Source organism: Spinacia oleracea, chromosome 3 (genome assembly GCF_020520425.1).
Source record: "Spinacia oleracea cultivar Varoflay chromosome 3, BTI_SOV_V1, whole genome shotgun sequence".
In the NCBI taxonomy this organism is placed as follows: Eukaryota; Viridiplantae; Streptophyta; class Magnoliopsida; order Caryophyllales; family Amaranthaceae; genus Spinacia; species Spinacia oleracea.
The window spans coordinates 89,210,458-89,228,908 of NC_079489.1; the positions used below are offsets into that span (position 1 = coordinate 89,210,458).

At 36.5% G+C, this 18,451-nt stretch overlaps 1 protein-coding gene across 2 annotated transcripts in view; it reads right to left on the reverse strand.

The window, feature by feature from the left end:
- Positions 1-1,004: 1,004 nt before the first annotated feature.
- The window catches only part of LOC110791542 (cell morphogenesis protein PAG1), a 28,762-nt gene continuing 11,315 nt past the window's right edge, over positions 1,005-18,451 (reverse strand). Inside the window, exons 7-17 of one of the 2 annotated variants that reach the window (XM_021996293.2) lie at positions 16,900-17,017; positions 16,567-16,833; positions 15,795-15,896; positions 15,268-15,625; positions 14,789-14,902; positions 11,879-12,507; positions 11,589-11,785; positions 10,615-10,837; positions 9,356-9,475; positions 5,551-6,321; positions 1,005-4,401 (exon numbers count right to left, since the gene is read on the reverse strand). In XM_021996293.2, coding sequence (XP_021851985.1) covers positions 1,339-4,401; positions 5,551-6,321; positions 9,356-9,475; positions 10,615-10,837; positions 11,589-11,785; positions 11,879-12,507; positions 14,789-14,902; positions 15,268-15,625; positions 15,795-15,896; positions 16,567-16,833; positions 16,900-17,017 — 5,962 coding nt within the window. In that variant the 3' untranslated portion in view covers positions 1,005-1,338. Of the gene's footprint in view, positions 4,402-5,550; positions 6,322-9,355; positions 9,476-10,614; positions 10,838-11,588; positions 11,786-11,878; positions 12,508-14,788; positions 14,903-15,267; positions 15,626-15,794; positions 15,897-16,562; positions 16,834-16,899; positions 17,018-18,451 lie in introns of those variants that run through there. The other variant, XM_056840561.1, reaches the window with a different exon arrangement.

The window sequence follows — 18,451 nt, forward strand, 5'->3', positions numbered from 1 at the left end:
AAAAAGTAACATGTCTAAACTATAGAAGTAACATACCTAAATTCGCAAGTGTGAACTGGTCTCACCATCAGTTGATGGTGAGGACAGTCTCATATAAGAATTTGGGGTTAGTTTAAAGTTTAAACCATCTACTCCCGTTAAATTAGGATACAGTTTTAAAAGAATACTATCCTAAATTAATTTAATTTTCTTTAAAAAATGAAAACAGACTATAAGACTAATAAAACATGTGCTCTATTATTGAAATCCAAGCTGTGCATTGGTATTGCTAAAAAACAATAATGAAGACGAGTAATACAAATTTTAAAAAGTCGTGATTTTTCTTATGATTTCAAAAGTTGAGCAATTATTGGATACAAGTGGAGTTGGTAATCAAAATATCAAAAAAAATTGTGAAATTTATCTCCCTTAGCGTTTTTATATTTTGATAGATTTTTATTTCCAATATTACCCTTAATAGTTAATACCTCACACCAACCCCTTAAATTTATAATTTCTTTTGTTATAAAAGGAACACCAATTGTACTCAAGTGTCTATCAGTCTATCTGTTAAGTTATTTGCATTTTCATAACTTTATTATTATGTAGGATTATATTATTAACGTGTAAACATTTTATTATTATTATTATTATTATTATTATTATTATTATTACACAAATCTCGTTGATTCACTCTATACAAATTCGACCAACTTTTTCACTGACTTCCAGTTTATTTTAACGGAAAACACATTCACAAAAAATGATTTTGTCATTTACCTTTATTTGTTTTGTTAATGGTGGAAAACAATTTTACCAAAGGTTGAAAACAACTTTCTCTAAAAGAAAACCAACTTTTCCTTTAAAAAGAAAGAATGATACTACATTTTTCACTCTAATCCCTTACATTTCCTTCTCTCTCCTCTCATTCTCACTTCTATGTTCTTTTTCATTATAATTTTTCTTGCAAGGAAACAAAAAAAGAAAAGTATTTTACCTTAGATATTATTTTCCATGAAACTTCATTTTCCTTTGAAAATATTTTTCATTGAAACAAACAGAGCATTACTCTCGTAAATTTATGTGCTACAATACGAATCTGGGAAAACTGTGCCATTATACTTGGGACACTGCATTACAAAATTAAATTTGAAAAGTAAGCAAAAATCTATACATATCAATCTAAGATACATACTGATTAGTGATCTGCTGCTATTTACAGAAATTATGTGCTAACTATCCTTAGATCTTCAAGAGCAATGCTAATAAAATAAAATTAATTTTACATGCCGTGCGAGCGGCATACACTACATAGACGAGATGCAGCAAAAATGGTGTTATATACAGTGATTAAAATGCTTAATGATTTCCTGTATGTGAAACAAAAGGCACCAGCCTTTTGTGATCCTTCTTCCTTCCTAGTGCACAGTTATCCAGAACCCGTCCCATAATCAACCGCGTATTCTGTAAGGCAACTTCCTTAGGAGGCATTCCAGATTCAACCACTAATCCATGGGACATTAAAGCCGTTCCAAATCCTGACCCGAGAAGATATGGTAGTGGTCCACTACGAGCCTTAAATGAAGTCTGAGGTGCAAGCAACCTTTCTTCAACCCCAATATGGCCATTCTCATAACCACCAGGCTCATGCATATGGGATTGGGAACCACTCAAAGAACTGCAACTTTGCAATAAGGCTTCCAGTACGCTGAGTGCGTCACACCCCAAAGAGCTCTCCACCAACTGGGACACAATTGCATACATATGCGGATTTTGTGCAGCATCAACTGGAGTATGCTGAAGTAGTTCTTTCAACAAAAGCAAAATCACCCTTTGATACTCAACAGGCCCTCTCTCTAATAATCTTAGCAAATGTCCAAAAGCTAATGCTGAGTGTTTTGGAAACCACTCGTTGCATAATAAAGGAGCTATGCAAGCCAGTAAATTATTAATAGTCTTGAACTCACCTTGCGAGTATGCCAAAAATACTGTGGCCAACCCCTCAAGGGATTTTACTCTACACCAGTGAGCAATATTAGCAGCAACAGAGCAAGCTTTCTGATACTGTTGATGGAGAGGCGAGGCAAGACCAATAGGATCCTTGCTGAGCTGTAAACACAACCAGGGTAACAAGCCGGTAATATGCATGAGAAGCCTCGTTCCTGGATCCCCAAATATAGAATCACATGATGGGAATGTGATGCGTGAAAGGACCTCAATAGAAACACCATGGCTAACAGTTGACATGAGCCCTTTCAGAACAAGAGGCTGCACACCTTCAAAATCAGGAACCTTGCCACCAAGATCAACACCTGTCCTTGATTCCAAGTGTTGGAACTCCCCCACCTCAGATACACTAGTATCCAGCTCATCACGTGGCATGCTTGATAAAAGCACATTTTCTGTTGTTCTTTCCCGAAAGGACAAGCGATCTATAACACGCAAGAAAAGCTCAAGCACCTGGCAGTAAACATGAACAAAATCTGTGTGCATCATTGCAACACAGCCCCAGAAAAGCTGGGGGAAAAGTATGACTTTTTCAGGTTCCATGTTTTCTACCATCACTTGCAGTGTCAACAGGATCTCCATAATAAAGCCCAAAACTTCAGGTTGAGGATTAATTAAACACCTGTGCAAGCATCGGAGAAGTGAAACACAGGCGTCACTAGTTACCTTTGGCCTTAATGCCCGATATATCTGATGGGACCGACATGCAAGGTGCCTTGAAGTACACTCCATAGCCCATTTTAACGCTTCTGTTCCCCAAGTCTCCCGAAGGTCTCCTTGGAAAAATATAGCATCAACCATGCTTTGAACCAGAGCAGATAAAAGTGCTGAACTTGGGACATCAGGCCTTAGTACAGAGGGGTCCTCATTTTCCCACATCATGCTTCCACGCTTAGACTGCACATACTTGATTAAGCTGACAACTTGCTGCTTGTTCTCCCCGTCACTGTTTTCAACCTCATAAAGCTCCAAGTGCCTTCCAGCCAATGAATATAACAAATTAACTAGAAGGTGTTGACAGTGCTCAAGAACAATATCTTCCGAACTGTCCATTGAAACAAAGGTAACGTGGAACAGCAAAGGCAAGTGCTCCCTAAAATCTTCATCATTCTCATAGGCGATTTCAGCAAGTAGAATCAAAGCAATGTCTGCTTGAGTAAGTGAATGTTGTTGGTGACCCTGCAAAGCTGACTGAAGCTCTTTTGCATTGACACCATGCATTCCAACACTTGAATGCAACCCATCGTCGCCAGAGTTTGGAGTGTCAATGAAGTAATCTCCACTGTCCCTGGAAACATGACGACTGCGTATACTCCCAGTAGAACTTCGTACCCCCATCAAAGGCCCTGACATGTTTACCAAAGATGGAAGAAGCTGACCTGAACGGCCAGCAGGAGTCACAGGAACGACATTCATCTCTGGAGGCATAGGACTCAATGGGCCTGAGGCACTGCGACCACCAACACCAGCAGTGCGCCAGCTCAGGCTTCCACTGGTGTTCCTCAGTGGGACATCAAGAGAGCCTCGAACAAGCAAAGGCGACATGTGTGGCTGGCTGTCAACCATAGATATAACCTGTGGAGCTGCAGGGCCTTGAGAAAACTCCAAAATAACATTCCCATTGACATCAGCCTTACTAGTACTAGGCCTAAGAGGTTCAACACTATCCTCAAGCATCCGCTGCGCCAACTGATACACAAGATGATCTATTGTTCGCTGGGGACAAATCCTTGCTAGGTATAAGCTCACCCTTTTTGCAACTGAGAAATATGTAGCAAAAGCACCACTTATTTCAGCAGAAGCATTGGAATCACAGTCTTCAATACCTTTGGTGATTAAAAAGTCAAGAACTGGACTAATGTTCCTAGACTTGCTAGCAATTGTACTCCAAAGCTTTTCGATCTCATCAGGAAACTGATCACCGTGCCGCCAAGTGACATAATACAAACTCTTTAACAAGCGCTCTGTCCAGCCATCTTTCAGCTTCCAAAAATTAAGATTTTCAATCCAGGGTGCCATGCAAGTTAAGACTTGATGCTGAGCAATTATGTCAACAGCATCAAGCTGCCTCTGCATAATTTCCTCACAAAGAAGCTGGCTCAACTCAGGATGATCCTTGGCAAGTTTGCAGGAAAGCTTATATTGGAATTGTTGGTACGAATCAGGGAGATTGCCAACAACAGCAGCTCTATAGCTTCCTGAGCCCTCCATTCCATCTTCCGCCCACGTACGGACAGAAAGAGTCTCAAGCATCTGCAGGGCATCATCTCGAATTTGTCTAGATGGATCAACAACTTTGTATAAGATTAAGCTCAGCAATCTCTGAATTTCACATTTGGGTATCTCTTGGCGCATGTAGACTTCAGCCAGAACACTGAAGTAACCATCTGCTATGGCAGCATCTGAGTAATAGCACTGGAGTAAAACATAAAAAATAGGTATCAGTTAGGCTCTTGGGAAATCGACACTTTTCTAAGACTAAAATTGATTCTTGAAATTAATCACTCAGTCCAACACAAAAACTGCAAGAATACAGAAAGTAGTAGAGAAGCAACATTGCAGAGAGCTCTAGAAGGCCAAATGTTTTCACATCAACCATTATTATGACTAAAACATTGCAGTGTTTTCTCTTGCACGTTCCAAATTGTGAAGATGGATTTAGATAATGAATATTTTACAGCACCTCCCCTCACACCCCCCCCCCCCCCCCTCCCCTCATAAACACACATAGGCGCTGTTCTTTTTGGCTTAATTTCAGTTTCAGGACTTATTTGGTAGTTCAGTTCAGTTCAGGAGCAGTTCAGGAGCATTCATTTCAGTTCAGTTCAGTTCAGGAGCATTAAGTTCAGTTCAGTTTAATTCAGTTTTATTCAATTCAATTCAATTTAATTTAATTTAATTTAATAATAATAATAATAATAATATTATTATTATTATTATTATTAATATTACTTATATTATTATTTATATTATTGTATTACTTATTATTTATATTTATATTATTATTACTTATTACTTATTATTTATATTTATATTATTTTATTATTTTATTATTTATTATTATTATTTATTATTTATTATTTATTATTTATTATTTATTATTATTATTATTTATTATTTATTATTTATTATTTATTATTTATTATTTATTATTATTATTATTATTATTATTATTATTTATTATTTATTATTTATTATTTATTATTTATTATTTATTATTTATTATTTATTATTTATTATTTATTATTTATTATTTATTATTTATTATTTATTATTTATTATTTATTATTTATTATTTATTATTTATTATTTATTATTTATTATTTATTATTTATTATTTATTATTTATTATTTATTATTTATTTCGGTAATATATTCTGTTAAGTTAAGTTAAGTTCAGGAGCATTCAGTTCAGTTCAATTCAGTTCAGTTCTGTTCAGTTCAGTTCAATTCAGTTCAGCTCTAAAGAACAGGGCCATACACATCCACCCACCCAAACAAGAGTTGTGATCACACCCAATAACCTAGTGCTGAGATAAGAAATGATGTTAAAAATAAAGAGACCTGATCAATGCAGGCAGGAAAGAGATCCAGATTTGTCAGAAGCAGATTCTTCAATGCCAATTTCGCCAAGGAAACACGAAGATGGCCACCTTTGTGTCGATCACGGCCTGTACCTCTCCCACCATCACCAGTGTACTTAGAATAAGATGGAGTCCTTGGATCGGCAGGTGAATAACCAAAAGGAGCCCTAGGTGCAGGCTCAATAAATAAACTGTTAATCCAGGATATTACTCTGCCACTCATTTTCCTGGCATTGTCATCAAAGCAAGGTCCATACAAGAGTGAGGCCACAGCATTCATGGATGCCCATTGTATAGCCTCAACTTGTTCATTTAGTTCCTTATCAAACGAAAGTTTGTCCACAGAGTCCTTCGAGCGCCCGTGCTGAGAAGCTTTATACCTTTCCAGTTCTCGGCGGTAATCACTGATTCCATCTTGATTCCATGCACAACCCACGTCATCACTCCAAGAAAGAAGAAGTTCAAACAATCGTTTCCTTGTTCTAAGATCAAATTTTTCAGATTTTGATTCAACAAATTCTGGAGCAAGATATCTTAAGACAGTGGAAAGAGCAAAGCGAAGGGGTTGAATATCTTGAAAACTCTCCAGTGATGCAGTCAAAATATGTCGATGCGTCTCTTCAATGAACTTTAAGTAGTGAAGACGGAAAACTGGTTTCCGACTGAGCATACCAGGCCAAATTTTCTCTGCCACAGTTCGATAAATATTTGCTATGTAAATACGTAGCTCTTCACGGCGTGACTTTTGACTCTGCATACAAATGACAAATTCGTCATCTCCCTAATTATATTAATGACAATAAATAGATATTTTACAAGTAGATAATCCAGGAGGACACCACTCAATTAAGTTAAAGCCAGAATTCAGATGTAACAATCATATTCACGTTTTTGTTTTGGATAAAAAAGCATTCACATTCATGTTTGAACGGAGTCAAGATAGCAAGAACAAAGTTACTACGGCCTAACACCAAAATGGAATTAGTGATCACACAGGGCACAAAATTGAATTATAGAAAGCGGACACCATAATGAAATTTGTCAAAAGAACAATACAGTATTAAGAGGACCAGGAGTACCCAAGATCAACCAATGCAAAATAACGCATGCCAATCACGCTGAATATCATGTGAGCCTAATCAAGAAAACACACCCATTGAAAAACGCCACTCTTACCCACACAGGCTCCTTGAAACCCAGTCACTCCTTTCCATCCGCAAAAACCTGGGTACAGATAACCTTCCATAAAGATTTCCTACTTTTTATGCCTCCCAAAACTGAAACAATACACCTACAAATGCTCCGCAATAGACCTTTAATCCATCCCAATAACACCCAAATATTCCAAAACAGAACGCCAGCACACAATGCAAAAAGATATGGGTATAACTTTAGGGAGAGGTACCCATACTCTTATCCCTGAGTATGGGTATAACTTTAGGTAGAGGATATAAGAGTATGGGTATAACTTTATATGCTGCAGCTTCAAAGAATAAACAGCTAATTAGACAAAGAGAAGCTTAAATGTTACTTTACTAGATGGCACTACTCTCCATGTTAGTGATGCTTTACATGGTCTAAGTTTGTGAATAAAGAACAAAGTGCAACTTCATAACATTATCATAAGATTAGCATTGATATTTGTCCTCCCTTTGTTCCAACATAAACTTCGACATAACTATAGTGGGATGGTCACTAAAAACGAAATCCTCATTCCTTTGAAAGGATTGATCCTTTGACACCCAGTCAAAATAATTCCATTCACCTTTTTATCCCTCCAGCCACTTCCACATATGATTTACATATTTCCTCCATCCTCTTTTAACTGCAACGTTTTGTCTTTTGCACTATTCACAATTTCACATACCCTATTTTGACCATGTATTTTTACTAATATATAAAAAAATTGCAAATTTGTTAAACGTTACTCCCTTCACCCCTAAAAGATTACCCTAAACTACATTTTAACTTTATTAAGAGAAGGCAAAAGAAAAACAAGTGGGTTGGTAGTCTTGTCTTTTGCTAAATTAAATAAATAGTGTGTAAGGAGAGACATATGAGGACCACATAAATAGGGATAACACAAAAAGGAACATGAGGCAATCTGTGAGGAACTGAGGGATTTTTAGAGTATTCTTAATGTATACTTGTATGATTTCAAAGTATCAACTTTTAATAATTTTTATTAATATTAATTAAAAATATTGATAGTCAAAGTTGCGTACTAGCAAGCGTGAAAGTCAAAAAATTGCAATTTAAGAGATAAAGAAAGTACTTATTTCCAATTCAATACCATTTCTTAGAACTCATTCTATATCTTTTTCTCCCTTTTCTCTCTCTTTTCCTCATCTTCTAGGGTTTCAGTTTCTTAACTGTTTAGGACTAAAATGGTCTAATTTATTTGGAATTTGAAAACTATACTATTTCAGAACCTTTTTCTTGTTTTCTCTTCAGATATTGTCTTCTGTTTCTTTTCTATTGGTTTGTTCCCAATTTTCAAGGTCGTTCCCCATTTATTCTTGGGTTTTTCCTAGATATTTCTAGGCTCTTTATTCTCATCCGTGGATGAAAATTTGATTTGTAGGGTCTCAATAATTAGGTGATATGGATTCGTATGGGTTTAAGGTTTGTCATCAACTCGTCGATCAGAACAAGTCATGTGTAGACTGGAAATAACTCTACACAGAAAGATGTGAAGACATCGAAAACCACTGCTCGCGTCAAACTAGAAGCGGTGGAGTACGAGTTGCGCTTCAGGAGGCAGAATAATAATTGTTTTTATTATAACTATGTATTTTCTCTAAATCTGTGGTACACAAATCTATTTTATCAATGTACAGTTGTACACAAATCTATTTTAATGATATTGTTTTTCCCCCTCCAAAAAACAAAATGATATCCTATGTAGTACCCGAATCAGTTACCCTCCACTCCAATATAGACATACAGTTGACACTTCATTTTAAACCAAAGTTTTGAAGTTTATTACTCCTTCTGTCCAACTAAAAACTTCCTACCACGACTTTGACCATTAATAAATCTAATTAGTTATTAGCAAATATTATAAAAGTTGAAATATTGTAAATAGACAGTACATCAAGAATACAGACATTTTGATAATAATATTTGTTAATTATAAACTTAGTAAAAACGTGTACAAAATAATTACAAAAATAGAGTAAAAATCAAAGTGGCAAGATTTCCTTGGACGGAGGAAGTGTAAAATAGCCGTGTCGCGAATATCATGGATATGTTACCATATCTGACACAAGTATGCAAGTCTGGGTAATGTAGACGGCAGCATGAGATATCAGATTAAAAAAACAAAATGTAACTGGAGGCCAGAAATTTTCAGATACTTAGTAAAAACATCAACTGGGAACTAATTGCCGCCAACCCCTCACTTCCCCGTCAAAATCAAACACTATAAGTCTAAAACTATACCAAACTGAACTTCAAAACTATACCAAACTGAACTTCCATGCCAAGAAAACGTTTCAGCTAGGTCAAAAGTGTAAGCTTTTGCCCCTAAAGTACCCATACCTGTAACGAAATTCCTAAAGTTCAAATAAATATCAGATTGTGTTTCATCCTCAGCAATCTACTTCGAAAACCTGTGCCTAAAAGAAAACTAAGAAAATGCAGCATCTCACCACAACGCAGATTCATTTTATAGACTGACATCCACCATTTAACATGTTAAAGCATAAACTCCCATTCAAACACTAAAACAGTCTAGTCTGAACTAAAGGTTAGTTCATGTTTCAAATCATCAGAAATCATACCTTCCATTTTGGCTTTCCTTCTGTTTCGAGGGAAACCTCATCAATGAAAGATGCAAGCTCCCCAAACATAGTTTCGCATACTTCCAGATGAGAATGACCAAGAGCCATCGTAGCTGCATTCTGTAACATGTCAGGGAAATCTAGTCAATACTTCAGAGACAGAAATTAAATGAAAAAACAAAACACAATGGTAAATAGTACTCTCAATGTTTGGCTCACAAAAAACAGTAGCAGATCAATATAAGCTTAAAGTGCTGTAAATATTAGTTCCAAAAGCCTCCATCACAAGAAATACGTGAAAAGCTAGCAGAGGAAACTATTTTTCATTTCTATATCCTACCAAATCACTATTAATCTTTCATAAATTAAGTCATTGGCGATAAGTGTTTGAACATTTCCACTACTATCATACACCTTCATGATGGTCATAAGCTACTATGGTCATTGATGGGCAAGGTGATCTTTGTAAAAAGTAGCAATACAATTATGAAATAAAGGTGCCCAGATAGAAGCTAATCACCGTGAGAACTATACGCTGAGAACATTATTATATTAATGAAGCAAAAACCAACAACTTACTGCACAACAACTAATAGACCCAACTCTTTCTTTATTCCAGTGCAACAACTAGCCAGGCTTGTTAAGCACATGGGTTCGATTAGAAAAGGTAGAACATATCCCACCAGGTAAATCAACCGAAACCGACCTGCAGGCTTGCTAGTTAGACACAAGTTCACAACTTACCAACTCTGAACTCCACACCACTGTTACCTGATTCGCTAGTATGAGACTGGGTACGGGATCGCAGTTTGCTACTTACATTGCTAAGTTAGACCAAAATTTTACCATTTTCATGTTATAATTCACCTTTTCGGTTCGCGGTTTGTGGGGTGATTAGAGAATTAGGTAACACTGCTCGACACCATGAGAGACCACATAACTTGTTCCACCTACTCGGTCAATCACCCAACAGGCCAGCAGCCTATACTGGTCAGACTTATTGCTTTTTCCAACAGGATAAAAGAAAAATATGCAAAGAGACCAGCTTATCCGAGTACACCCAAACGGACCATCTGACATGCTTATTCACTTGGGATAAAAGAATTCAAATAGCATATCAAGATACATTAGTGTCAAGTGTTAAAGGCACAGTTGACTTCATCATTAAAGCTACATAATGTATACCAAAATATGGAGTGTTTCATTTTTTGTGGCTATACTATAGGCTTCAAAAGAAGCTTCATGGTTTAAACACTTACTACTTGAGCTTCAGATCCGGATTTTAGCGACGGAAAAATAAGTCTGAAAAGCTCTTTTGTTGCTCCAAAGCTTGCAGCCTCCCTAGCGTCAGGAGGACATGAACAAGCAAACATTGCATACATGAGCCATTGATCCAACTTGTTATCAGCATCTTGTGATTGGTTAGCCCTGCCACCTAACTCAATAGGTGTAATATATGCAAGACGTCGAATGACCTCAGACCTGTCATAACATATTATAATTTTTTTTCAGTAACTGGTTTGATTTGGCTTGAACATTAAGAATATCCATTCAGACAGAGTAAAACTTATGCATATTAAGAAGAGAATCATAACTGAGAGCATCCATAGAAAATAATCAAGTACCGCCAGATTATATTGATCATGACATTGAGAAGTACAATAATACGAGCAGGGAACTATTTATACTCTCATTGGAAGGATATTCCACCCAGATCTTACCAGGAGACAAAAGTTGCAGGAGTAATGGCTAATGGGTATTTTGTGAGTACTTCAATTTCTACTAATTCATCAAAATTAAGTTGATGTGTAAAGGATTATTAAATTGATCCTATGATCCATATTTACATAAGAAAATTTTATAAAAAAATCATTCTTTGTATACATAAAAACACAGTGGGCATTCGGTTTTCCTAATTCATTCAGATTCAGTTAACGAGTAAAGGAATGTTATACTGGTCTTATGGTCTATGCTAAACAAAAAAATTGAAATTGAAAGGTGCTTAGCTTTTAAACTGACCTTATGGTCTATATGTAAGGAATATTTAACTAATCTTATGGTTTATATGTAAGGCTGCATTCTTGCTTTAGCAGATTTTTTTTTATTATGTGCAACTTTTTGTGATTACAATATATAAAATTCAGATTTGTAAACCGTGTTTTGCACAGGTGTTGATCATCTTTTAGTAAAAAAGAACCAGTAATCCACATCAGCCAATCAAAATATTGCTTACTTTGCTTCTTGAACAGATCTGGGGCAAAGCTCAGAAGCGTATTTCACAAGTTCACTGAGACATCTAGCCCATCTATTCTTGTCAGGGCTCTCAAAAAGAATAGATTGAATGGTGACATCAAGCGGGACTGCATCACATTCACGTCTCATGTCAAATGGGCGCCCACAATCCCAGTAACAGCTCTGGACGATGTCATCCTGTTATTAAGTATATCAATTGTTAAGAACTGAGGAAGACTAATCCTCATGGAAGAAATAAATCGAGAGAGACAATAAAAAAAATTCACTAACCCCATTTTCCTCAAGGACATCAATTATGAATATGGGTTCTGCTTCATTCCCCAGACTGTGATCTGCTTTTTCATGAACTGCAAGATCACTTATGTCATTCCACAAGGCCCGGACACAGCGTAACAACTCAAGTGCAGTATGCCTGATCTGACTATCAACAGAACAAAGAAAGATAAGACCAACAGCATCAATCTCAGAAGCCCGAAAATCAATAGCTTCCCCTGAACGATGAACAGAAGGCCTCCTAAATGCACCAATTTCCTGGGCATGCTTTGTATCGTGTGCATCAAATTCCAGCCTTTCCTCATGTAGACGTAATCTCCAAAAGCGCATTAGTTCCAATAACCTTCCCAATGATGTTTGAATAAGAAGTGGAAACTCATCAGGAAGACGTAAAATAAAGTTTGCCATCCCTCTCATGACAGCAAATCGGCGGTGAGGCAGGGATTTCACAATTCGGTTAAGCACTTGCACAGCTTCTTCACGTACACCAGGATCAATACTTATGCCATGCTGAGGAATTATTTCAGTGATCTTATCATTTCGACCAACCTCTTCTATTAGGTCAGGTATACATTTTAAAACTGATCGGAAAAGATAGCCTTGGGATTTTTCCTTGGTAACAGAATCTGTAAAGATAAACAGAGGAGTATAACTAAATTAGGTGAAGGTCCAATGACAGACACATAATAGGAAACTCTTCATGTGGGTCGAGCCTATACAACTGAGCGGGCATTTTATTAATGTAAATCCATTCGGCAAAAGTTATAATACTTTGAGGGAACAACCCAGTACAAACACGCTCTGAACTACTACTTGTATCCCACCTTGCCACTAGATGAGCTACAGTATTACATGCCCGTTTAACATGAGAAATGTCATAAAAATCAAAGAATAAGCTATCTTTCTTAATGTCATCATAAACTAAGTTCCTGAATGTATTTCCAGATACAGGTCCCTACAGGCTGGTTTCATCAGTAAGACAGTATAAGCTTGTAGAGATAAAATTAGAAACAACTGGAAAACCAATAACAAAAGCTTAGTGAAGAAACCTCAATAAAGCTACTACTAACATAAGAATTAGAGATTGGTAACTACTATTGCCTCCGTCCCTCTTTGATTGCCTCATATTCCTCTTTGTGGTGTCCCTTTAATATTGTTTTCCCAGTTGCTTTCTCTCTATCTCTGTCCTCATGGCCCACTTCATCAACCCATGTGCACATTTTAAACCCAATTCTTAATAAAGTGAATTTTGGCTATGGGGCAATCAAAAAGTGGTCGAGGGTACATATTTTAGTGAAACCATTGGCCCTGGTGTAGGAAACAAAAGGCCTTTTGCTCAATAGTTTAGGTTTTTCCACACAACACCCACCAAGAACTACTAAAGTTTTAGTTATAAAAGGGATTGAATTTGACTATGCCTGTGGTTACCATTCAAAACACTGTTACCTTCAAGACATCACAATAGATCCATGTACAACTCAAACCAAATGAAAAAGGGAACTACTAATGGTTCAAGAAGGCAACATGGAAATGAAAATGCATCTGTTCCCTCTCGATTTCCTTCGGCAATTTGAATCTCATTTCGGACTGGGAGGAAAACCAGACTACTGAGAGTTTACAAGGACTACTTCTACGTAGACCAGACCCAGGGGTTTAATGACCACAAATGAAATCATACATGAAGAAAATATTTAATACGAGGTATAAGAATCTAAAATAGAGATTTAAGATGTTCTGTGACTTGTATCTCCATCTAAACCGTAACCCACAGACCTTAAAAGCTTAAACTACCACATCAATTTCTTTTAACGACCCTCTGCTTCGGAATCAGACGAGATATCATCATGCTAAATATATAACAGGGAACGATAGAATCATAAAGATCTATCCAGGTGGTATTTGCACAAGCAGAGGCAAAACAAAAGGCATATACATAACGGGACTTAGGTAGCATCATAGTCAGCAACAACGAAGGGAAAATAAACGAAAACGCTTGCTATGAACTGGGGAATACCTCATGAATAGACTCAATTACAGCTTAGTCAAAGCTGCTTTTTCCAAGTAAAGAAATCAGCACCAACAAAATTCTCAAGTTGCTATAAGAAACAAGCCAGTTCAATAGTTTTGACTTGTTTATTGTTGTAAAAGCTTAGTTAAATCTTGGAAAAAGCAGTAGTTACCTCACACAAAAAGAAATAAGTAGTAGGTTACACTGCCACCAGTAGCCTAGTATCATTTTGCAAAAAATAACTCAACAATTGGTACCTGTTGGGCACAACTTTTTCCATTCGCACTACTTCCATAGAGCCCTAACTCTTGGTACTTTCTTAGCCAACTTCCATGCTAAATTTTTTATAATATTAATAATACATTTTTTTGCAAAAACGTTTTGAGAGATACAATGAACTTTAACCCTCAAAATGAAAGAACATCAAATAAATAAAAAGAGAGGAAGAATATATGAGTTGTATATGCCAGTAGCCAATGGAAAACAAATGCAATACATTCTTATTTATCCTCCCACTTCCTGATTGCATCCAAGTTTTGAGAGATACGATGAGCTTCAACCCTCAAAAGGAAAGAACATAAAAAAAAAAAAGGAAGTATATATGAGTTGTTTATGCCAGTAGCCAATGGAAAATAAATGCAATAAGTTCCTATTTATCCTCCCATTTTCTGATTGCATCCAACTTTCAACGACAGGACTATATACCATGGTTGGCCCTGATACATCGTATATACTAATGTAGAAAAATGCTCTTAATTATCCAGTTAATACATCCCTAACTTTGGTATACCATCTTAAAATGCACCAGAACCGATACCAGATAAATACATTTAGTGAGCACTGCAGTGAACATAGACTAGCAGATAAATATCATTAGCATCTCTGTAAACGAGACTTACCAATGGCTGTCCTCGAAGAAGTAAGAAGTGCCTGACTGTAGGTTCGATGGCAAGATCTTATGATAAATTCAATCGCAGCCTTCACCTTTGGGATGTAGTGGCCAATGTCGTGACCTGCCATTTAGTTATTAGAATATGGAACTATTCAAATGTTGCTTCCTCTGTTTTTTTGTTCTACCATTTCTCTTTTGCTACTTTATTAAGGGTAGTTGTGAAATGATAAACCCACCCAGTGAGTAGATAAAGAAGGATAAAGACAATATTTTACTTTTAAATGACAAACCCATGTGGAGTACGGGACAGGATAGCGTTGCCATTTAAATTTTAACATATCAATAAAAGAAATGTTAGAGTTATATATAACATCCTTAAAAAGGATATGGTAGAACTATAAAAAATGGAGGAAGTAGAAAATTGATCAACATAACAGAATGAAAATGCAAAATGCATGTTGTAGTGTCTTCTCCACCAATAATCACCTTGAAAAATTTCCAATCCAACATATTCACTTGAAGGAGACACAACTATTCTGTGCAAAGCACGGAGACCAATAACTTTGGCTTCACTTGAACTATCTTGCCTTAGCAACTCCAAAATCATGTGGTTCATTGCAAAATCTAGGTTGTTCTCTGCTATAGTTACACAAAAGTCAACAAGCTTGTCATGTTGGACATCTTGCGTAAGCATTCCTTTCCTTAGTATTGTTAGCAGTTGCGAGGTGACACTATCCAGATAATCCCAAACACGATTTGGTGGTTGACCAGGAGCGTAAACACTTAAATAAAATCTCACAGCCCGATGGAGGCAGTCCAAGGCCATGAAGCGATGATTCTTGTCCTGCAGGAAAATGATGGCCATCAAGAAGTAGGACCAACAAGTGGAAGATAACATAGATAACCATTCAGATCCATATTTACCACAATCAGTCACATTGAACAGAGGAACGGAATAATTACCAGAGAAAGAAGAACTACAAGCATAATTTTAGAAATTACAAAGAACTTACGCGTAGAAGCTTGTACAGCTGCTCCATGTGTGGACCAAAATTAGTTTCAAAAGTTTGAGGCTCTCCAAGACAAAGAAAAAGAGTCACAAGAGGGTAACCTACCTGTTCCACAATGTATCAGTTCAGAAGCGGAAGGGAAACAATTAAGTTCACAGAGCTAATATAGTATGTCATTGGTATTAAAGAAAGAAGTTTGCATGATATATCAGAGGAACCGTTCTGGAAAGCTACATAGTTTCCAGACGAATAAAGTTATATTGGGCCGCTGTTCTCTTTACTAATGGAAACCATATACACCAAAATCAACTAGTAAACAAACTTGGCTGACACTGTGACTTAATGGAAGAGCATGGATGAGTTAAAAAGACAGAATAACTAACGATGGGGAAAAAAATTGAAAACAAAAAGGCTGCGACAATCAAAATTCTTCAGAAAACTAGGAAACGAACACATCACACTGAACCTATTTCAAAATAAAAATTACTTGTCCAGAGTAAAGCTATATTTTTTACATACCTAGATTTATCCATTGAAGCAAATAAGAAAACAATTGTTCTTAACTATCAATGACGAAGTGATGTGTAGAAACATTTATATGTATGATGTATCTTAAATCTTAATACCAAACTAAATGCACATGGGTGGGGGGGGGGGGGGGGGGGGGGGGGGGGAACTTGACTTAAGCTGGAACTAGATGATGAGCATTAAACTCTGAAAGAAATCAACTATGGAAACACCGATTCATAACAAAGAGCTTAAAGACATTACATACAGCTAGATGTTTGCTTTGTTTGTCCATCCAATGGATCAGCTGCCCTCTTATTCGTCCAACTGCTTCATACCAAAGATTCAGTGCAGGCTCCACACCTAAGGGGGGCCACTGATTCCTTCCACCATCTGCTAGTGGGGCCAATATATTTGTGAGCATGTTACATAGTGCATGGTGGAGTTCACTTTTCCGTTTATGTGGAGCTCGGTTCAGAGGGTTTGCTTTTGCTACAAAAGAGGCTGATGCATTCAGTCCACCCTCTGTCTTAACCTGAAAAACGCCATTGGTTATAGTGATAATCTCACATTGGTGTCAAGACAAAATCGACATACATACCCCAAGTTTCAAGTAACGCATGCCGCTGATGATATTCAACGTTTCACTCCGGGCAACACTAGTGTCAATTCGGCGAGTATTCAACTCCATAAAAAAACGCTCAGTTACAGAACTAAACCTATATCAGCAAGAAGGGGGGATATGTCAAAAATGAAAGTTTCAATATACAAACCAACATACACAGGCACCAATCAGATGTCCATGATATACTGCAAACATATCAACTTTTAACATTTTTAATGTTTGAAATGCCCATTGAAACAAAATAATGAAGGAAAAGGGCAAACAGCTACAAACTCCGACAGGGTTTAGCTATCCCGTTACTATTTCAAATCACACTATCAATGTGGCAATAGATTCCACTTGGCAGGACTGTATAAAATTGAAGCTTTATTATTTTCTTATGAGATATAAGAACTCTTGTACAGACCCTAAATATTACAATTCGTGATATTCTTATAACTTTCTATACATAGGAGATTTTACTAACTAACTGTCCATCAACCTATTTGTTTAACCACAACCGAACAAAATAAAGTTAGTTTTTCCTATACATATTCTGTGGAAAAAGACAAACAAAAATATAACTTTGAACACCCTGAAGCACTATTTCTCAGAATTGCTATATATTTGCCATTTCACATCAACCAAAAATCCCTTTACTCTTTTTCGTTGAATACTATGCCCAATAATTTTTTCCACTTAATAAAAAAAACAACTTTGTTTGGCTCGTAATATTACATTACAGATGCAACCAAAAAACCAATTATATTAAAGAACTTCAAGCCCCTTCGTCTTACCTAGAATGATGTAAGAGCCTACATAATGCCTCACTGGGTCCTTTCCTATCCTTCAACCTCTTATTAAGACTAAACAATGCTCTGGCATATTATACCTTTTAATTTTCTGATCGTTAATAAAATAAATTAAATCAGACACACAGTAAGAGGAGGCGCCCAAACTTGACTCAATTCAAAAGCTTAGAAAAAGGAACATGAAACCTTGTCCGGGTGAAGCTAAACTGCTAGTTCTCATCACCAAATTGTCCACCGAACCATCTTCCACATTTGATTAAGCCAAAATTTCTTTGTCTTCTTTTCCAAGCTACAGTATTATCTTGAACAAAACAAGGCTGAACCAAGATCACCCCAAACAAGTCTAAAGATATATGCCAAAGTGAAGGAATATAAGGACAAAAAAGTCGCAAATGACTAACAAGACTCTTCCTCCTTATGTCCTTAAGGTACAAAATACAATGGCTTGCAATGTAAAAGTTCCTTCTCTTTGTTTTGTACTGCTTCAGCTGATAAATATTGTCTCTTTCTTATCAAAATAAAATAAAAAAATGAAAACCCTTCAGTTAAGAACACCCTCAGTTGGAAATTCCCCTCCAAATAGACCTCTTGCTAATAGTGCCATAACATCTTTAACCTAAAAGTTTCCATCATAAAATGTTACCAAAATCTAATTCCGATATCCAAGTCCTAGCATCATAGCTTACCATTTACTATTTACCACTATGCAACGCTTTCCTAAACAGAAATGAAATCTC